Source organism: Aotus nancymaae, unplaced genomic scaffold, assembly GCF_030222135.1.
Source record: "Aotus nancymaae isolate 86718 unplaced genomic scaffold, 86718_ANA_hifiasm-v0.15.2.pri h1tg000014l, whole genome shotgun sequence".
Lineage (NCBI taxonomy): Eukaryota > Metazoa > Chordata > Mammalia > Primates > Aotidae > Aotus > Aotus nancymaae.
This window is the reverse complement of record NW_026988425.1, coordinates 41,110,736-41,134,139: the sequence shown is the minus strand read 5'-3', so window position 1 is coordinate 41,134,139 and position 23,404 is coordinate 41,110,736. Positions and strand designations below refer to the sequence as shown.

General features: G+C 36.7%; 1 protein-coding gene across 1 annotated transcript; it reads left to right on the top strand.

The window, feature by feature from the left end:
- Positions 1-5,716: 5,716 nt before the first annotated feature.
- On the top strand, positions 5,717-7,303 carry LOC110568174 (26S proteasome regulatory subunit 4-like). Its single transcript, XM_021670466.2, has one exon. It carries the CDS (start codon positions 5,753-5,755, stop codon positions 7,073-7,075), a length of 1,323 nt encoding a protein of 440 aa, XP_021526141.2. The 5' UTR covers positions 5,717-5,752; the 3' UTR covers positions 7,076-7,303.
- Positions 7,304-23,404: the final 16,101 nt, after the last annotated feature.

Below are 23,404 nucleotides of genomic sequence, written 5' to 3'. Positions count from 1 at the left end.
AATAATGAAATTCTTTTATTTGCAATTACATGGATAAACCTACAGGATTTTATGTTAAGTGAAATAAGCCAAACACAGGACAAATATCAAATGATCTCTTTCATATGTAGAATCTAGAAAAGTTGACCTCATAGAAGTAGAGAGTAGAAAAGCGATTATCAGAGGCTGGGGAGGGGAGGGTGGAGGAAGTGATGAGGAGAGATTGATCAATGAGTACAAAATTACAGTTAGATGGAAAAAATTCTTGTGTTCTATTGCAAAGTAGGGTGACTATAGTTAATAATAATGTATATTTCCAAATAGCCAGAAGAGGATTTTTAATGTTCTCACCACAAAAAAAAATGACAGTTGTTTGAGGTAATGCATGTGCTAATTACCTCAATTGATTATTAGGCAATGTATGCATGTATTGAAATATCACATAGTACCTCATAAATATGTACAATGATTACATGTCAAAAGGAAAATAAAACTTAAAAAAAGAAGTTTTTTTACAAGTGAGATTTTATGATTGATGTAAAAACAACCTTGCTTGCCCTCCAATTTTTCTTCTTAGCCTGATTCTCAAAATTCAAACTGATAAAAAAATTATAATATGTGTGCACACATTTTCATGTTTATGATTAAAGGGCAATATTTGTGGAAATAATTTAGAAACATCTACTTCTACATCTCTGTCTTCCCTGATATATGCTCTACCTTCTTCCTTTTAGATTGTAGGGATTTTTAGCTCAAACGGGTCTTTGCAGTAATTTAATTTAGCCACTACATTGAACTAATGAGGAAAGTGAGGCTCAGAGGTAGAGTCAGTTCCTAAAAGAGGTGATTCAGTACTCTTGACTTCCAATTCAGAATTCCTTACCTTACATCAGATACTAATATCTTTGTGTTCCTTATCTTGTCTCTTCTTACTGGCTTCCTGAGATAGTGCAATGCTTTTTACACTAGCCCTTGTTCAGCATATAACTGTTGCAGACGTTTTGAATAAGCTACAATCCTTGGCATTATCTTGCTGGTATGTCTGTGTACTGAAGTGCTGTGTCTGACTAGTGTCCTTACTTGAATTCTGAGTTATTTGCAGACACTTTTCATCTTCTCTCTTTCAAGGGAACATATTTTTTAAAGAAACTCCTGTTATTATTTTGGGATTATTCAGCATAAGAGAGACCGCTGCATAGGGCAAGGTTCTAGTTTGCAAGCAGTAAGTTCTATTCTGACTGATTTAAGCAGGTTTAAGCAATGAGAAATTTATTGTAGAACATAATTAGTTCATGTAATATCCAGGAAGACTAGAGAAATGGGTCTGCATGCTACATAACTCAAAATAGCGAAGCCAGGAAAAAAAATGCCTTTCAGACAAGAGACTATTCCAGTAAGAAAAAGAAAAAAAAAGGGCAGAACACTTCCAGTAAGTGGTGCACAGTGGTATACCACTTAAATCCTCCATCTGCGAGTCCTCTACTACACTGGGGACAGAGATTTTATCGTCTTAAAACCACTAGAGTCAACGCTGTGGTAAAAGGGTTCCCTTCAGTCATTCATGGAGCTTCCAGAGCAGTTAACTCTCATTTCAACAAGGTATCCATGACAACCTCAATGACCTCTGCACAGAGAATGATTCTTTAAAGCACAAACTGATGGTGCCTGAAAGATTAGCACCATGGCATGGATCAGCACCATGAAGCTTCATCATGAGTTTCTCCTGACTGATTGAAACCCTTTTTCTGTGGTCCAGGTTTTAGAACCTGGCTCCCACAGGCGTCCCTGAAATGTATTTCTTTCTCAGGCCTATTGTGTTCAGAAAAGATGCCCTTTAAAAGCACTAGAAGGACTTCTGTCAAGACAGTTTTATTTCTCAATAATAGAAATGGTCGCTACCGTGGTGATTCATTTTTCTAAGATGCAAGTAATTTCTTCTAATGTCATTGTTTAAACAGGTATCTTTTTATTTTGGGAGTGTATACATAATATCTTTGTTATTTTCTACATTAAAATAATAAGAATATTTATAATTATTCCTGTTGTTGTTTTACCCATTTTGATGATATTAAGTGAAGTTCCTATCATTCATGGTAAGAGGAGAGAATTGGAAATGTAGTAGTTAAAACAGATTTTCCTAAGGTGGAAGCAAACTTCCCTGTTGCAAAATGTTTTTCTGAAGGAAAATTAGGAGATTCACTACAGAAGATAACATAATCACAGAACTGCACATTTGGTGAGATTTGGGGGTAATATAAAGGAATATGCTTATCCTGGTATGGGTTTTATTCAAATACCACACAGATGACGTTTCTATTGTCTAAAATGATTCTAAGCAAAGAGTAAAGTATATCTGAGTACATTCCAGATGAGAACAAGATTTATTTACTGAACTGAAAACTCAACAAGCATTTAAATAAACTTATTCAAAAAATAAAAGAAAAGAAACAAGAAAATGAAGAAACAAAAAAAATGTGTGTATAAATTCCAGAGCTGAATTCATAAAGAATTTCTGTTGTGAGTCAAACACACATTTTAGAAAGCCTGTCAACAACCCATAGTCATCATCCAATTACCTCTTGGCTTATTGGTCCTTCAAAATTTGGCCCAAATACTCAAAGAATGTTTTGATTTGGAGGAATAATCAATAATCCCACTGGAACATTATTTAGGTTTTCTTTCTTTCTTTCTTTTTTAACTTGGCAGTTTCCTGTATCTCTGGCAAAACAAGGTAAAATTAAAAACCAAACTATTCTGCTCTCTAATCCAAATTATGAGATCTCATTCTTTTGAAATGAGAATTTGGAAGCCTCATTACCCATAGTATTATATCAGAGAAAAAGATGAAATTTCTGACATATAACAGGGATCCAATATACTTCACTGAGTCCAGACAAGAGTGAAGGTAAATGCCTAGACATGAACAATCAAGAAGTGCCTAACCCATCTGAAATTCCACCAGGAATATTTTCAGATAGAGGAAAAAATAGATGGTGAGGTAAATTCATTTTCAAATAAATTATTAAGTACCCATATTCAAGGTTTGGCAACAATTTATTACCACAAATCTCATAGCCCAAGGGTTTACAAATGGAAATAGATTAACATTAATGAAGGAAGATATATAGAGAGAGCAATTGTACAGGTATTATATATGGCAGTTATTAAATAACATGTTTATATTATGTGAAGTCATCTGTGGGAATTTGGTGGTAGATTGGTAATTGTTGGTTTCAAAGGTAGTAGAAGCATTATGAAAGATGAAGTTATCTCCTTTTCTGTCTTTTTGTGAGAGGCTTGGTTTTAAAGAAAATCTTGAATGAATACACAGGGGTGGAAAGATATTCCAAGTCTACTACAGAAACAGAGCTGACTCTGAAACACTTAATGTAGAACATGTGTTATTAGTCCAGTTTGGGGCAGTAACAAACAATCTCAAAAATTCATTGGTTCACAACCACTAACATTCATTTCTTGCTTTCATTCCATGGGAGAGGCAGGTCAAATAGACTAGAATGAGTTTGTATTAATTTGGCTTCATGTGTTTTCTCATTCTGGCATCCAGGCTGATGAAATAGCCACCATCTAGAACATGTAGTTCTCATGGCATAAGTCTATAGAAGAGAATGAGCTGAACTTTTATGCCTCTAGGGCCACTGACATTCCCACCTACTTTTGTTTTCTTTCCAATTATTTTCAAGTAGGTGAAATGCACATGAAATTTAACATTGTAACCTTTTTTAAGTGTACAGTTCAGTGACATTACATACATGATGTCGTTCTATCATCACCAGCATTCATTCCTACAACACTTTTCATACTCTAATACTCAAATTCTATATCCAAAATCTCCCTGTTTTCTTCTTCCTCAAGCCCATGGCAACCTCCATATTATTTGCTATCTCTACAATTTTGACAAAGTGTCTCATATAAGTAGAATCATATAGTATTCATTTTTTTGTGACTGGCTTATTTCACTTGGCCTAATGTCCTCAAAGCTTATTACTGTTGTAGCATATGTTAAAATTTTTTTATTTTAAAGGCTGAATAATATTAAATTGTATGTTTACAGCACATTTTGTTTATCCATCTATCTGATAATGGACTCTTGGGTTGCTTCCACATTTTAGCTCTTCTAAATAACACTGTACTGTTATGAACATGGGCATACAAATATCTCTTTGAGACCTGTAATATGGTTTGGTTCTGTGTACCCACTCAAATCTCATGTCAAATTATAATTCCTAATGTTGGGGGTAGCACTTGGTAAGAGGAGATTGGATCATGGGGGCAGATAGTCCCCTGGCTCTTCTTGTCATAGTGAGTGAGTTTTCATGAGATCTGGTTATTAAAAAGTGTGTAGCATCTTCCCCTTCTCACTCTTCCATCTACTCCAGCCACGTAAGATATGTCTGCTTTTCCTTCACTTTCTGCCATGACTGTAAGTTTCCTGAGGCCTCCCTAGCCATGCCTCCTATACAGCCTGCAGAACTGTGAGTCAATTAAACCTCTGTACTTTATGAAGTACCCAGTCTCGGGTAGTTCTTTATACAATTTTATACTAATACATAAAATTGGTACTAGAAAAGTTATAAAGATACCTGTAAATGTGGAAGTGACTTTGGAACTAGGTAATGGACAGAGGATGGAAAAGTTTGGAGGGCTCAGAAGAAGACAAGAAGATGTGGGAAAGTTTGGAACTTCCTGGAGACTTGTTGAATTGTTGTGACCAAAATGTTGATAGTGATATGGACAGTGAAGTCCAGACTGAGGAGGTCTCAGATAGAGATGAGGAACTTACTGAGAACTGGTGTAAAGGTCACTCTTGCTATGCTTTAGCAAAGAAACTTGTGGCATTGTGCCCCTGCTCTAGAGATCTATGGAACTTTGAACTTCAGAGAGATGATTCAGGGTATCTGGCAGAAGAAATTTCTAAGCAGCAAAGCATTCAAGATGTAGCATGGCTGCTTCTAAAAGCCTAAACTCATTTGCATAAACAAAGATGGGAACTGAAAGTAGAACTTACATATAAAAGGTAAGCAGAATATAAAACTATGGAAAATTTGCAGCCCAGCCATGCAGTAGGAAGTCAAAACCAATTTTCTGGGGAGGAATTCAAGGCTGCAGAAATTTACATAAATAAAGAAGAGCCAAATGCTAATAGCCAAGATAATAAGGAAAATGCCTCCCAGGCATTTCAGAGACCTTTGCAGCAACCCCTCCTATCTCAGGTCTAGAGGCCTAGGAGGGGTAAATGGTTTCATGGGCAAAGTCCAGGGCTTTGCTGCTCCGTGCAGCCTCAGGACATGATGTCCTGCATCCTAGGTGTTTCAGCTATGGCTAAAGGGGCCAAGGTACAGCTTGGGCCATTGCTTCAGAGGGTGCCAGCGCCACACCTTGGCACCTTCCATTTGGTGTTGGGCCCACAGGTGCACAGAAGGCAAGAGCTGAGGATTGAGGTATAGGAGTCTCTGCCTAGATTTCAGAGGATGTATGCTGCAAGGGCAGAGCCCGTATGGAGAACTTCTACTAGGGTAGTGCAGAAGGAAAATGTGGGGTTGGAGCCTCCACACAGAGTCCCCATTGGGATACTGTCTAGTGGAGCTGTGAGAAGAGCGCCACTGTCCTCTAGACCCCAGAATGTTAGATGTTCTGAGAGCTTGCACCATGTACCTAGAAAAGCCACAGGCACTCAATGAAAGGTACTGTGTGCCTAGAAAAGCCACAGGCGGGAAGAGCTTCCGGCAGCGACAGCTACAGCGGCCAAGGCAAGATGGGTCAAAGTCAGAGTGGTGGTCATGGTCCTGGAGGTGGCAAGAAGGATGACAAGGACAAGAAAAAGAAATATGAACCTCCTGTACCAACTAGAGTGGGGAAAAAGAAGAAGAAAACAAAGGGATCAGACGCTGCCAGCAAATTGCCACTGGTGACACCTTACACTCAGTGCCGGTTAAAATTACTGAAATTAGAGAGAATTAAAGACTACCTTCTCATGGAGGAAGAGTTCATTAGAAATCAGGAACAAATGAAACCATTAGAAGAAAAGCAAGAGGAGGAAAGATCAAAAGTGGATGATCTGAGGGGCACCCCGATGTCAGTAGGAACCTTGGAAGAGATCATTGATGACAATCATGCCATCGTGTCTACATCTGTGGGCTCAGAACACTATGTCAGCATTCTGTCATTTGTAGACAAGGATCTGCTGGAACCTGGCTGCTCAGTCCTGCTCAACCACAAGGTGCATGCCGTGATAGGGGTGCTGATGGATGACACGGATCCCCTAGTCACAGTGATGAAGGTGGAAAAGGCCCCCCAGGAGACCTATGCCGATATTGGGGGCTTGGACAACCAAATTCAGGAAATTAAGGAATCTGTGGAGCTTCCTCTCACCCACCCTGAATATTATGAAGAGATGGGTATAAAGCCTCCTAAGGGGGTCATTCTCTATGGTCCACCTGGCACAGGTAAAACCTTGTTAGCCAAAGCAGTAGCAAACCAAACCTCAGCCACTTTCTTGAGAGTGGTTGGCTCTGAACTTATTCAGAAGTACCTAGGTGATGGGCCCAAACTCGTACCGGAACTGTTTCGAGTTGCTGAAGAATATGCACCGTCCATCATGTTTATTGATGAAATTGACGCCATTGGGACAAAAAGATATGACTCAAATTCTGGTGGTGAGAGAGAAATTCAGCGAACAATGTTGGAACTGTTGAACCAGTTGGATGGATTTGATTCTAGGGGAGATGTGAAAGTTATCATGGCCACAAACCGAATAGAAACTTTGGATCCAGCACTTATCAGACCAGGCCGCATTGACAGGAAGATCGAGTTCCCCCTGTCTGATGAAAAGACAAAGAAGCGCATCTTTCAGATTCACACAAGCAGGATGACGCTGGCCGATGATGTAACCCTGGACGACTTGATCATGGCTAAAGATGACCTCTCTGGTGCTGACATCAAGGCAATCTGTACAGAAGCTGGTCTGATGGCCTTAAGAGAACGTAGAATGAAAGTAACAAATGAAGACTTCAAAAAATCTAAAGAAAATGTTCTTTATAAGAAACAGGAAGGCACCCCTGAGGGGCTCTATCTCTAGTGAACCACAGCTGCCATCAGGAAAATGGGAGATTTCTCCATCCCTGAAAGGGATGAGGTTGGGGGAGTTGCCCAGAGGAATCCCTGTTCCCACTGGTTTTTATTAGCAAAACATCCTGTGTCTTTTGGAGTATGATATGTAAGTAAGTGCCCATTGGGTGGCCTTCGTCTGTCAGTCATTGTGCAGCAGTCTGCTTCTCAATAAAGCGTGCTCTTTCTTTCACAAACAAACAAACAAACAAACAAAAAAAGCCACAGGCACCCATGAAAGCAGCCAAAGGGGCCATACCCTGAAGAGCCACAGAGGTGTAACCGCCCCAAGGCCTTGCAAGTCCACCCCTTGCATCAGTGTGGCCTGTACATAAGAGATTATTTCAGAGCTTTGTGATTTAATGACTGTGCTGCTGGGTTTTCAGACTTACATGGGGCCTTTAGCCTCTTTGTTTTGACCAATTTCTCCTTTTTGGAATGGAAGTATTTACCTAATGCCTGTACCCCCATTGTGTTTTGGAAGTAATTAACTTTTTTTTATTTTACAGGCTCTTAGACGGAAGGGACTTGTCTTATCTCAGAGGAGACTTTGGACTTGGACTTTTGAGTTAATGCTGGAAAGATTTAAGACATTGGGGGACTGTTGGGAAGGCATCACTGTGTTTTGAAATGTGAGAAAGACATAAGATTGGGGCGGAGTGATATGGATTGGCTCGGTGTCCCCACCCAAACCTCATGTCGAATTGTAATTCCCAGTGTTGGGGAAGGAACCTAGTGGGAGGTGATTGAATAACGTGGGCAGTTCTCGTGATAGTGAGTGCATTCTCATGAGATCTTGTTTAAAAGTGTGCAGCACTTCCTCCTTCACTCTCTCTTCTGTTGTCATGTGAAGATGTGCTTGCTTCCCTTTCACCTTCAGTTATGATTGTAAGTTTCCTGAGGCCTCCCAAGTCATGATTCCTGTACAGCCTGCAGAACTGTAAGTTAATTAAACCTCTTTTCTTTATAAACTATCCAGTCTCAGGTAGTTATTTATAGCAATGTGAGAACAGACTAATATACCCTGCTTACAATTCTTTTGGGTATATATGCTGAAATGGAATTGCTGGATTGTATGATAATTCCATTTTTAGTTATTTAAGGAATCTCCATACTATTTTCCAGAACATCTGTATCATTTTACATTCCCACAAACAGTGCACAGAATTTCCAAACTCTCCATATTCTCTCCAAAATGTTTTCTTTTTCTTTTTTATAGTGACCATTCCAGTGAGTGTGAGACATTATCTTATTATAATTTTGATTTACATTTCTCTAAAGATTAGTAATGCTGATCATCTTTTAATGTGCTTATTAGGATATTTGTATATCTTTCTTTGCCATTTTTAAATTGGTTTTTTAATAGTTGAGTTTTAGGAATTCTCTGTATACTCTACATATTAATCATTTAACAGATATGGCATTTGCAAATATTTTATCTCATCCTGTGTGTTGTGTTTTCACTCTATTGTTAGTGTCTATTGATGCGCAAAATTTTGATTTTCATTAAGTTTACTTTGTTTATTTTTTCATTTGTTTTCTGTGTGATTAATATCATATCCAAGAAATCATGGCCAAATTCAATGTCATGAAAATTTTGTCCTATATTTTCTTTTAAGATTTTTGTATTTTTAGGCTTTACATCTAGGTCATAACTATTTTGAGTTAATTTTTGTATATGATATAAAACAAGGGTGTAACTTATTCTTTTCTATGTGAATATTCAGGATTTTCCTGGGACCACTTTTTGAAAAGATTGTCTTTTATCATTGAATGGTCTTGTCATTCTTATCACAGCTAATTTAACCGTGTGTGAGGACTTATTTTGGGCTTCTTTATTCTATCCCATTAGTCTATATGTCTGTCTTTATGACAGTACCACACAGTTTTGATTATTGTAGATTTGAAGTAAGTTTGAAATTAGAAAATGTGACTGTACTAGTTCATTCTTGCATTGCTATAAAGAAATACCTGAAACTGTATGATTTATAAAGAAAAACCTTTAATTGGCTTATGGTTTTGCAGGCTGTACAAGCATGGTGCTGGCCTCTGCTTGGCTTCTTGGGAGGGTTCAGGGAAATTTTACTCACAGAAGAGTGGAAGGGTGCAGGCACATTACCTGCCGAGAGTGGGAGCAAAAGAGAGTGGAAGGGGAGATGCTACACGCTTTCAGAAAAATCGTACCTCCCAAGAAATTCACTCACTATTGCGAGGACAGTACCAAGCCATCAGGGATCCACTCCCATGACTCAAATACTTCCTACCAGGCCACACATTCAACACTGGGAATTACAATTCAACAGGAGATTTGGTGCGTATAAATATTCAAAGTATGTCATTCCACCCTTGGCCCCAATATTCAAAAACATATATGGATACCACAGAACAATTCCTTTTAGCACTGACAACATTATTACATAGAAAACCATACCTAATATATCATTAGATTAGAATAAAATTTATAGGACTCAGAATTCCAACAGATCCCTGCGACCAGCTAAATAAAAGCCAGTTCAGCATTTTTCCAATTGGTATTGCACTCTATCTGACCCTGTATTTTGTCTTAGATAAAACCATCTGAGCTTTAGTAGTGTCAGTCTTAAATAAAGAGAAATAAAACAAGCCCTGCCCCTGCCACACAATTATACATTCAAAGAAGTCATTTTGGCTGGACCAGCACCATGTAATTAATTTTAAGGAAAAGTGATACTTGGATATAAATTTATGAAAAATTATTAACTACATCTCTGAATTTCCAGCTTGAATTAGTAGGATCCTTTATCCACATAGATGACTTTAATATCCTGGAATTGACCCTCATTCAAAAATGATATTCAAAAGCACTGAGTATTCATTGGCCAAGTCAAATGAGAGACATATATGTAGGGTTTAATACATAAAAGGAGATATTCAGTAACCTTGTGAGAACCTATTATGTATAAGAACTATGCTGCATTCTGGAGATGCAAAGTCAAAGCATTATCTTTCCTCAAGAAGCTTAAAATCTAGTGGGGGACACAAATGCATAAAGTAATTACACAGCAGGCTGGTGCACACATAATAGACGTAGGCATATACAGCACAGTCACCATGTGATAGAAGTATAGAGTTTATTAATGATAAATTTAGTAAACAATCAGTCAGGAAAGTAGTAGAACCTACATGATCCCCTGAGTTCTTGTTCTGTCATAGAGTGGTACACCTAGGCTGGCCATAGTGGGATAGGACAGATCATGGGACTCTGCCCTAAAACACTTTTCATATTCATAAAGAAAGACAGGGGCCCTCTAGGCGACATAGGAGCAAGACCCTGAGGCATTCTGGTGAAGAGAGAACTGAGCAACTCAGACTTGCTGAGCCAGCAACTTGAGAAGCTACCAAGGGGACTGTAGCTCCCCTTGATAGCTCCTTATAGGCCATCTAAACTGCTTCTTCTTTTTCTGGAATCCCAGAGAAAGGCATGGGTATCCAGAGAAGGCTTTCTGGAGGAAGATATTGAAGCTGAGTTTTCAAGGGGTTGCAAGATGAGAAAGGGGAATAACATTCTGATAAAGAAAAGAGCAAGTTACAAGGACTATAACAAGGAATTAAGGCACAGCATACTTAGCTGCAAATGGTCCATTGTGATTGCATAATAGATGAGACTACAAGGGGCTGAGGGGGTGCCAGATCAATACATTATGCAGTTTCTAATAGTTAGGTCAAAGCAATGAGGGATTCAGCTGCATATACCCTTTCTACACAGCCTTCATTTGTTGATGTTGTGGAAAAGTAATCACTGAATAACCAGGAAACATAGATGACAAATCCTATTCTATCAAAATCATGTGTCCAAGTTCTTGAAACTAGGAAAAAGTTCATTTTCTAAACTTGTCTTACTGCTGGTTTTAATCATGTTTGTCTCCATTTAACTCCAGACAGGGGGTAGGAACAAGGTGAAATTCCTGGGAAGGAGAATGGCCCCTAGGGGTGTAACAGTGACAGGAACAAGGGAAATACGAAGTTCTGGCCTTGGTACAATGAAAGGCTCCTCAGTCGGTAATGGGCTTGTGGGAATTCTGTCTTGGATAACAAATAGAGCAGACATGTCCATCTAGACTGGGGCTTCTCCTAAGAGAATTAAAAGGAGCAGAAAGACACAATTACCTGTGTGTAGGGAAAGTTACCTACTTACAGCCATGCTTTCCTATGAGATATCAAAACCAATGTTGTGTTACAAAGCAACTGGTTCTGACCAGCTGAAACTGATTAGGATCGCGGTGAATGTTGAGCTACTCCAGCACACTGGAACAAACAGAAGACCCTTTTCTGACCAGTATACAATGGGATTTATTTTAACCAATTATGAACAGAGGTAGGGACTCATTATTCTATCCAGAGTGCTAGTTTCAATTAATGTCATGATGTGTAGGCACCATGAATGCCTGTCCATATGCTAGCATTAAAAAACACTGACATTTTCCTTTTAGAGAATTATCGAGTGAATTCCTTCAAAATGCTTGTTCTCGGGTAAATAAATAAATTCTATTATTGTTCTGGTTTTCTGATTTTTTTTCCTCTGTTGCTGTTATTTTATCAGAATGTCTCAGAAATAGACATGTAACCCAATCCATTATTCCATTACCCATCTCTTGGAAAGATGAGGAGTTTGGTTTTAAGGATTCCATATATTTCCCAGCAGTGCATTATAAGCCAGGGATGCCATAAGTTTTGCTTCCTTGAGTTCATATAGGATTTATTGTCTATGTACAAGTTACATCATTATTAATATATGGGCATTAAAAACTGATAACCCAAAGTGGGTATAGCCCTTGGCCAAACCTTGAAGTAAGTAAAGTTTGCCTTCATTTCTCCTTTGCCCTGGATTCTCTGCAGGATCTCCTCCCCTGGGCCTCACACTTCCCAACAGGCAGCTTTCCAAACTCCAAAACTTTCCTACTCTCTCCTTTCGTCAGCTTTCAGCTTCAGGCTTACCACCCCCCTGAGTTTGGCTCCTTTTCTTCTGAAACACTCTGATGGCTAATTTCTTAGTATACTAACAAAACTTTCAAGTGGAAGTGAGCACAGCAAAGTATGAACCTTGTTAGTGACCCTTTCAAGAGTTTTCTAGTGCCGTGATCTTCAAACCCAAAGTAATCACACACTCAGCAATATGCTCTTGGAGTGGGAGTTAAGATACTATTTTCAGTAGGGCTCCTTCTTGGAACTCTCACCACTAGATGACTGTTTACACCGATTATGCAAAGCTCTTTCTTAAAGTATGATTAGAACATTTGTGTTTGTGAAATATTCTGCCAGTTGGTGCCCGAGATTGTTTTGGAATTAAACTGTAGAGGTATAACTTATAGGTCTTTTATTGAATGGGTACATGTTATTTTAATTTTTAAAATTATCATTAACCTCGTCATCATCTTAGCAGTAATTACTACTTCTACTTCCACTGCTGTGTCTATTATATTCCTGTTTTAAGTCTTTAGTATGGGTTAGGTGTTCGGAGGAAACTACCCTTCCCCTTCCATGAGGGGAGGGGGCTTCAGTGATACAACACTTCCTCTATGGGAAGAGGATGGGTTTATCTGATGGTTGGAATGGAAAGATTCTAGTATCTTTTGGCCAATGTTTCTTCAATAGGTGGAATAATGAAACATTATGCCTGAGCTTTCTCTCTCCCCATTCACAAAATTTCAAGGACTTTAAATATGGTTCTGGAAACTCCATTTCCCAAAGACCTGAGAATATGCAGCTTTAGTGTGGTTTAACCATGTTTATCAGATGTATGAGTCATTATGCTCATATTTTGATTCTTTTACAATGTCAGCTGATTCAGAACTATGAAGGATAGCAGTCAAATGACCCCTCAGAGACTGAAACCCCCAACTAAACCCCCAGGCTCTATGCTCAGAGTTTTACATGCAGTATCTCATTTCACTGTTACAACAATCTTGAGACGTAAATATCATTACTCATTTTACAAATTATGATGAGAATTTTGGTGACATGTTCAGTAGATAAGTAGGAAAGGATTGTGTACCAGGTATCTCATGTTGCTTGCTATTCTTTATGCTTTTACCCCTCAAGTATTTGTCCTTAAACTGTATTGTCTGGTATCACTTGATTTTGAACTTCAGATAAATAGACTCATGCTTTATGTATATTCTATTTGGCTTACTTCTCTCATGTTGCTTATGAGATATTTTTCATGATTGTCCATATAGTGTAGTTTGTTCATCTAGTAAATAAAATGAAGTTGCCACAATTAGTTTATTATGCTTCTTACAGACATTAGAGTTGTTTACATTTTTTACTATTACGAATAATATCACTATGAATTTTCTTGCATTTGTCTCTTAGCACATAGATGCAATTTATTTTTTTATTAAACCTTGTTCCATACCCTGGCTTACCCTTGATATTTAGTCTTCCGAGTTGAGTCATCCTGGTGAGGGGGCAACAGTATCCTCTTATGGTTTTATTTTGAATTTCTCTGATGTCTAAAGAGAATGAATACCTTTTCATATGATGTGTTTAGTGATCTTGTTTTTCTTTTAATAAATCCTCTTTAAGTCCCTTTGCCATATTTCTACTAGGTTTCTGTCTTCTTATTAATTTGTAGGAATATTATATGTGATAGCCTTCTGCCAAGTATATGTATCACAAATATTCTCTACCACTATCTGGTTTACCATTTCACCCTCTTATGTTATCTTTTGATAAAAGGAAGTTTTAAAATTTAATGTAATGAAATGTACTGCTCTTTTCTCTTATTGTTAGTATTTCTTGTTTCTCTTTTAATACAATCTTCACCTGACTTTATATAATAAAACTCTTCCCATATATTATTGTCCAAAAATTTTATTTTGCTACTTCTCACATTCAAATATTACTTAGGATTTATTTTCATGTGGTATAAGGAAGGGTTAGATTCATTTATCCCCATAGAGAAATCCAATTGTCTCAGCACAATCTATAGAAAATAACATGGTTTGCTCTTTCTGCTCTGTGGTGCCTCCACTATCATACATCAAGTGGCTGTACATTTGTAGGTCTTGGTGGGGTGGTGGCGAGAGGTCTTCTATCTCATTGGCTAATTTGTCTAATCTGGTACTAGTTCCACATTGTTTTAATTTCTATAGCTTTATAAGTGGTGTTTAGTATCTAGTAGAATAAGTCTTTCCTCCATTGTTTTCTATTTTCCTTCTTTGAGATTATCTGAACTGTTCTTCACTCTGCATTTTCACATAATTTAATAATCATTTTGTCTATTTCCACAAATATAGCTGCTGAGATTTCAATTGATATTTCATTGAATCTGTAGATTAATCTGGAGGCAATTCATAGTTTTACAGTAGTGACTCTCCAAATTTAAGAGCATGGAACACACTTCTGTTTAGTTGTCTTTAATTTCCTTCAATTATGTATTTAGGTTTCTGACTAAAGGTCTTATTCATCCTTGGTAAGATTTATTCTTAAAATTTTTATTTTTTCTTAAAATTGGTGGCTGTTTCAAAATTTCCCTTTTATTTATTGCTTGTATGAAAATGCAATTTATATTTTGATATCAACTTTGAATCTAGCAATTTTGCTTATTAGTCTTGTTAATTAGAATTCATGTGTAATTTCTCTCGAATACTAAACAGTCACAGCATTTGTTAAACACAATATTTGTTTCCTCCATTTTCATCCTTATACTTTTATTCTTTTTTCTGCCTTACTAAGCTGCCTAGGAACTCTAGACAATGCTGAATTGAAAGTGGGAATAACAGGTATCCTTGGTTGTTCCTTATCTTGAAGGATAGGTATGCACAGTGTTTCAGAATTACGATGCAGATTACAAGTTTTTATAGCTAGCAACTAAAATTCTGCTTCCCCTTAATCTTTTCAGATTTAAAATTTTTGTTAGCTATTTATAATTTCTAGGAGTATATGCTTTAACTATTTCATTTAGATTTTTAGTTAGCATTATTGGAAGGCTTAGTTACTATTATCTAAGTCACCATTACTGGAAGGAAGATAGCTGAACCATGTATAATTTTTATGGATGATTTAAAAATATTTTAAAAACTAAACCATTTTTATAATTGTGTATAAGATGTTTTTATTTTAATATGTTCTAACTTTAGAATTGAACCACTATTTGATTGTATTATAGGTTCTTTGTCACTGAAATTTTTTAGGACAAAAAAAGAGAGAAAATATATTAATTAATTGTTGAGTCTAGTAAAATATAATTCCAGAACTCCATCATAGTAGGAGGAAAAAAAGAAGAAAATAGACTCATGTCACTTAGGAATACAGAATCAAATGTCTTTAATAATTTAGCAACCCAAATAGGTTAGTATATTGAAAATACAATATATGTTGACCAAATTGGATTTACTTCAGAAATATAAATGTAAATCACTGTTGAAATATTATTCATAAAACTCAACCACATTAAATGAAAATAATAAAACATTTTATTCAGCTTTATAAATTGTACTAAGATATCTTATAAAAATATTAATGTTTTATGAAAATGAAACAGTAAGCTAGGAAAAGAAGAAAGTTCCTTACTGTAATAATGAGTCTTTTTATCAAAACATAAATCACATTTAATTTGAAAACACTGGAGCATGCCCACTCTAGTCTGAAACAAGATAATAATGATGCCCACCATCACTATGGTATTCAATGCTTTTCTGGAGGTTCTAGTCCATGGGTTGCCAAACTACAGCCTGTAGGCCAAATCTGGCCCCCTACCTGTTTTTGTAAGTAGTTCTATTTAAACACAGGTCATGGTGATCTATTGACATATTATCTATGGCTACTGTTTGCACTATAATGGCAAAGTTGAGTAGTTGACAAAGAGGCAATATGTCTCACAAACCTAAAATAGTACTATCTGGCGCTTTACTGAAAGTGGTTGCCGATCCCTGTTTTAATGCATACAACACATTTTTTAAATTACATAAGATGTTAAAATTGACAGAAAAAATATATATTATTGTCTACTTAGAAGGTTTAATTGAATCAGTGGAAAACACTAGATTATGAAACATTATAGGACAACTACAAAAAGAAAAGCTTTTTAGAATCAATCAATAACTAGTTAGAAAATATTATAGAAAAAGTGCCATTCCCAAGAGTAATAAAAGTTTTAGTATTGCCAGTAATAAACAATCTTCAGCCTGTGAAGATTTTAATTAAAATGACGTTAATTTATACAGAAGAAAGGATGGTGGCTTGGATAGGGACAATGGGAGTAGAGATGCAGAGAGGTGACAAGATTTGAGAACTATTTTAGAAAAAAAAAGTAGAGCTTCCTTAAAAGAAAACAACACATGCTTCCTTGGGGCCACAGAGTAATATCAGAGTCCGGGCATTGGCCACCTTCTATTCTCTGTATGATCCTGGTCAAATTATGCGTTCTTTCTTTGGTTCAATTTCTTCCTCTGCAAAATGGAATTAAAAGTACTCCTCATGGGTTGCTGTAATAATTTGAAAAGTGGATGTAAAATAGCATAGTGTTTGAAATATAATACATTCTTGATAAATGTTAAGTAGTATTACAATTTTTTTAGTGGATTATTTTTAGGTTACATGGTTTTATAGGAGAATTTATCATTCAGTGTCCTGAATAAAGTAAACCTCCATCCTAGGTCTGTAGGTGTATGCTTCAATGGAAAAAAAAAAAGACTCCTAGATCAATATAGGCAATTTATTTCAAAATGCTTTATTTTAGACAACATAATATGTATGGCCTTAGTTTAAGTTTACATCTGCACGTAGTCAGTTAGCATGTGATCGAGAATGCACTGTCTGGGAGTGGTTAGCCAACATCGTGTCAAGTACCATAACCCATATTGGCAATCATATGTTGATTAACCTACACATTGATATGGCAATTCATATGTTGATTAATGATTAATCATATGGAAATAACCCATACTTATCTATTTATACTGAAAACAAAAAACGGATTTTATTGCTAAAAACAATGTCTTGTTTTCAACAATAGATGTTACATGTAACTCTCAATACTGAAATTAGAATTTTTCTCAATTTTGCTTTATGTAAATAAAAGGATCAACAAAGGCTTGTATCCTGAACACATTATGAATGACAACCAAAACTTGCTCCTTAATAGATCTTGTGTCCAGCCATTCATTGGTTTGGGAATATCTGTTTGCCTCATACCCATTAGAAGGCACACACACGGGAATTGCTTCATGAACCTCTGGTACCTCTGGTATACTTGGAGCATCTCAAAGGACAGAGAAATGGAACTTCATCAAGCTTACAGAATGGATTTCTTAACCATTATCTTTGTTAATAAATATTTGTCTAAAAATGTTTATATGTATGAAAACATTTCATTTGAGATTGGCTTTCCTCATAAACCAAGTGGCAAGATTGTGACCAGGTAACTAACTGCTACCATCTCAAATTTTATTGACAGATTTTTTAAAAAGCACATTTTTATACCAAGAAGAATATAAGAGAACTGAATGGCTTGGGACGGCTTTTAAGAAACCCACAATTCTGTGAATCAGTTTCCCCACACTAATGTAGAGCCATCTTTCTCAATAGCAAGTCGCCTGGTATAGAAGCTTTCAGTCTCTTTAGCTTCCTTGGTATCTGTGGCCCAGGAATGGACATGGGAAAAAAATTAGAAGCTCTGTTATACAATATCATTGTCCCCAGTGATAGCCACAGAATCCCTGCCACCACCACCATAAAGCAAGCCTTTGTTAACCTAAACCACTAAAATAAACTTTTCTTTACAGTTGCAATCCAGAGGAATTATAAGCTAGGATCACACAAATGATCATTCCCTTGCTCCCTGCACCTCTCAATTCAACCCTGGCATACAAGAGAAATATCTGGTCTAGAGCCTTATAATTTCAATACCGAGCTCTATCCAGGGCATCCCAGTGGCAAGCTGCTTTTCTCCCCACTTTTCTCCTTTCTTCCTACTCCCTTGCAAAGCAATCCAAATGATATGGGTACTCATTTTCCTCTACTGAGAAACACAATCCGGACCATTTCCCCAGGTAGATGGATAAAGCTACTAACCATCACATTTATATTCAATACCTCTAGTTTACTCAAGTCCAGTGCTTAAGCAGGAACAACAATCAAATCTCCTGAGAAGCTTTCTCAAAATACAAATTACTTACCTTCCACTATCAGAGATCCAGTTTACTTCTTTGGGTAAGCCCCAGAATGTATATTTGGAAAAAAACATGCTAGCACATATAGAACTACATTTCAAAGCCACTACTTAAGCCTCTAAACCAGTTGGGTGAAATCCAGGTGTACTACACGGGTCACTATGCTTACCTTGATACTCTTTTTCAAAATATTTGGCTTCCTATACTGGGGACATGCAGCCTTAAATGTTCCCAGCTGTTTCTCTCATGTTTTTGGCTGCCATATTCAAATGGTGTTAAGAATGGGGATTGCCTCTCTGGCCCTCCTCTCTTTTTAGGTAGCCTAGTATGACCAACCAGGACACTTTTTAATCATATTTTTCTAGATCTTGGATTATACTGGTGCTATGGTCTACATGTGTCCCACAAAATTCATATGTTAAAACTTAATCACCAATATGATAGTATTAAGAGGTGTGGCCTTTAAGAGATGATTGAGTTAGGAGAGCATAGCCCTCGTGAACAGGATGTGATCATAAAAGGACTGGAGGTAACCAGCTAGGCCCTTTTGCCCTTCTATCCCTTTCATCATGTGAGGACACAGCATTCAAGGTGCCCTCTTGGAGCCAGATCCCCGGCTCTCACCGGACACCCAACTACCAGTGCCTTGACCTTGGACTTCCTAACTTCTAGATCTATATATCCATTGTTTATAAATTATCAGGTCACAGATATTTTGTTATAACAGCATAAGCAGACTAAGGCAACAGTCACTTCGGGACACTGGGTTAGAGTGGTAATCTCTTTCTGGCACAACAATCCTGGTCTCCATGCCTGAGCTGCATACATAAGTTCTATACCTCATCTGAGGAGTCAGAGAGCATACAGCTGAGAGGCCGTGTTACCTAATCTGATGGTGACAGAAAGAGATCAGTGAAAAAGTAAGCAGGTCATGAACTAAGAGTTGCTTAGCGGCTCCTACAGGAGGAAGAAACAGGATGTACTATTTATGAGAAGCTTCTGGCTCTGCTTGGCACATATTCAGTGTAGTGAAATACCCTGAGCTGGGGACTGGATGTTAACTATGGCTTGTTATGCAGTCCTTAGACTTCCGGTGTGAGTGTGCTGGATTAGAAGTTCAGAGACATGACAGAGAGGAAGTGGCTTGGCTGGACCCATGCAATGGGTTTTTCTGGTACCATTAATGTCAATAAAGCAGAAAGCTGCTACAATTTCTATCCTCTTTAGAAAAATTCCTCTCTCACTAGATGTTCCAGAATCTATGGGAAATTTGACCAAATAAGACTGATTATTGAAATGTTAAATATTATTGTGTTCATTTTTCAAATACCATTATTTCTCTAGTTGATAGGAAATGAACTAGCATTTGGATTATTCATCCAGTCACCACATAAATTATTAATTTACAGAGCACAGCAAAAGTGATTCTGTGGATAAAGGACCTGGATTTTGATTATATTTGTTTCCATCTGACAAATATTGAACATCCAGTCTATGCCTGCCCTGTGCTCTTTGGGGATAGGCGGGATAGACTTGACCTGTGTGTTCTAAGTCAGGTAATTCTAAACTTGCCTCAAAATAAGTGAAACTTTAAATTTATGCCACAGGGTTTTATTTCCCAATAATACCCATTAATTATCTGACTCAAACTCCTTGGACAGTAGCAATAATTTAAAATTGCAAAATGTGAATTCTTCAAGGGAACACTGGAAAACAGATACAAATCCTTGAAAAATACTCAGCTGAAAAAACAACTCAAGAACAATATTTTGTTGTTGTTCTTATTCATATCATTTTGATACAAGTGGGCAAACTGTTACCTTGGTCATGTTTCTTCTTTTTGTACAACATGCATTCATTTCCACATTTTGTTATTCAGCACATATGTATTGTGTGTTGCAATGTGCCAGATACTGTGTTACTGAAGTATTCCTCATTTCCACAGCACTCACAATGCTTTTCCTATGTCCATTAATTTTCACCTATATTTTCTTCTCTATCTCCATCACCCCTGATTTTATTCCTTTTTCAATGGCCTGCCCAAATTCCATTTCTCTATCAAATGTTCAATGATGCCCCAAACAGAATAAATCCTACTCTATATCCATGAACTGCACATTTTTGAGTATAGCATATTCCAGATTGCCTCATTTTTAACATGTATTTTTTTGCTTCCAAATCATGTGTACCTAAATAACAGGGATCCTGTCTTGTTCATTTCCTATGTGACCTAACCTAATGGGGCCTCTTTAGAAAATGAAAAGGCAAATATGTTCCTTTGTTTTCTTTCTAAGATCTTCTTCTTCTCCTCCTCCTCCTTCTGCTTCTTCTAAAAGGCAGTTGAGAACAGCAAAAGGTATTATGCATCATTTAAAGATGTATAAAGATTGAGTCATAATGTTCATATTTTTTTTTTGTATTTGGCTTTGTCCCTTCACAATTTAGAGATCTTTCTATATCAGCACACACAGATATATCTTATTCTTATGAAAAGGTACATAGTATTCCCTTAAAAGGAAGTACTAAAATTTCATGTCGGTTCCCAAAGGATGGACCTTTAGTCTGCTTTTCAGTATTTTGTTATACAAACATTGCCACAGTGAACATTATTGTATTTTATGTACTTTTGAAGTTTTGTTTGTCAGTTACCTTCAGCCAAAGACCACCATGAACATAGATGTCACTGAAACAAGTTTGGCTTAATTATTCATCACAGTAATGGAGAAAGCACACCGTAGGTCATTTTAGAGTGGGTTCAAGAAACTGGGAATTAGCTTTAGATTGTGTGTGGTCAGCCACAGGAACAGTGTCATTGGCTATAGACTGAAAAAATAGAAAAAAAAAAACGCAAACAATCCAAGAACCCTGAGACAACTACAAAAGGTACAGCTTACATGTAATGGTATACTTATATCAAAATACCAATATCGTATATCATAAATATATGCAATAAAAATGAGAAAATAAAAGGAAAAAAGAAAAAATATATATTTCTTATGGATATATTTGATTTCATAGTATTACCTGCCAACAACAACAACAAAACAACATCTAGGAGTATCATTTTCAAACTACAGAAAATCAAAGATAAAGGAAAACACTGAAGGAAGCCAGGGGGAGAAAACTCTTTACCTACAGAAGGAAAAAGATAAGAATGATGTTTGAATTCTCTTCAGAAATTTCAAGCAAGAGAAGAATGGAATAAAATATTGAAAGTGTTAGGAGAAAAAAACACCAACCTAGGATTCTGTATTTTGCAAAATTATCCTTCAAAAGTGAAGGAGAAATAGAGTTTCTCGGACAAACAAAAATTGAGGAAATTTGTTGCCAGTAGGCCTCCCTTGCAATAAATTTTTATGAAGTTCATTAGAGAGAAAGAAAAGAAACTCAGATCACATAAATAAAGAAAGAGTATAAGAGAAGCAATAAGTAAAGGTAAAATTCAAATTTTTATTTTTCTATATCTAAGAGTTTATTCAAAATAATGATAGCAGCAATCTATTCAATTATATATACATCACAATCCATGAAAGAAAGAATTGATAAGCTGAATTTTATTCAAATTAAAATGTTCTACTCTGCAAAAATTGCAGTCAAGAGAACAAAAGAGAAGTTGTAGACTGGGAGAAAATGTTTGCAAAAGATACATCTTATAAAGGACTGTTATCCAAAATATGCAAGGAACTCTTAAAACTCAACAAAAAGAAAACAAACCATCTGATAAAAAATGTGCCTAAAATCTTATATTAGGCTGTTCTTGCAGTGCTATAAAGAAATACCTGAGACTGGGTAATTTATAAAAAAAAGAAGTTTAATTGGCTTATATTTCTGCAGGCTGTACAAACATGGTGCTAACATCACTTGGCTTTTGAGAAGACCTCAGGAAGGTTTTATTCATGGTGGAATGTAAAGCAGGAGCAGGTACATTACATGGCGAAAGCAGGAGCAAAAGAGCGAAAGAGTTGGTGGGGAAGGTGCTACTGGCTTTCAAATGACCAGATTTTATGTAAACTTAGAGCAAGGGATATCAAGCATTACTAAGAAGATGGCACAAGCCATTCATGAGGAATCTGCTCACATGATCCCAATGTTTCCCACTAGGTCCCACCTCCAACATTGGGAATTACATTTCAACAAGAGATTTGGGTGGGGACAAATATCAAAAACTATATCAGACTTCAACAAACACCTCATCAAAGAAGTTATGCAGATGTCAGATCCAGATGACTTCATATAATGTGCCATCAGGGAAATGCAAATTCCAACAACAATGAGGTATCGCAACACATCTATTAGAATGGCCAAAATTCTGAATAATGACAACAGCAGATGCTGCTAAGGACATGGAGCAACAGGAACTCTTTCATTGCTGGTGAGAATGCTAAATGATATAACGATTTTGGAGGGCAGTTTGGCATTTTCTTATAAAATTGAAACTGCTCTTACCCTATGATCCAGTAATTACAGTCTTTGGTGTTTACAAACAGAGTTAAAAAATGTATGTCCACACAAAAACCTGCACACAAATGTTTATAGCAGTTTTATTTATAATTGCTAAAACTTGGGAGAAACCAAGATGGCCTTTAGGGGGCAAATGGAGGAATAAACTGTGGAATATCCAGAAAATGATTAGTATTCAGAGGTAAGAAGACATGAGCTGTTAAGTCATTACAAGACGTGGAGGAAGCTTAAATACATATTACTATGTCAAAGAAGGCAATATGAATAGGCTGCATATTGTTTGATTCTAATTATGTGACATTCTAGAAAATAAAAAACTGTGGAGATAGTAAAAAGATCAGTGATTGTCAGGAGTTTTAGGGAGAGATAAATAGGCATAGAGCATAGAGAATTTTTAGAGCTATAAAACTGCTCTATATAATGCTATCGTTGATATATGTCATAAGTTTTTTCAAACTCATAGAACATACAACAATGAACTCTAATGTAAACTATGGACTCGAGGTGATACTGATGTGTCAATGTAGGTTCATCAATTGTAACAAATGTACCACGCTGCTGATGGATGGAGGAGACTATGCAAGTGTGGAGGAAGGAAATGTATGGGAAATCTCTGCATCTTTCACTCAATTTTGTTGTGAACATAACACATCTATACAAATATATTCCATAAAATTGTAAACAGG

What these genes read in the sequence shown, in the direction of transcription:
- LOC110568174 (XM_021670466.2), top strand. Translation starts at nt 5,753, where the DNA reads ATGGGTCAAAGTCAGAGTGGTGGTCATGGTCCTGGAGGTGGCAAGAAG.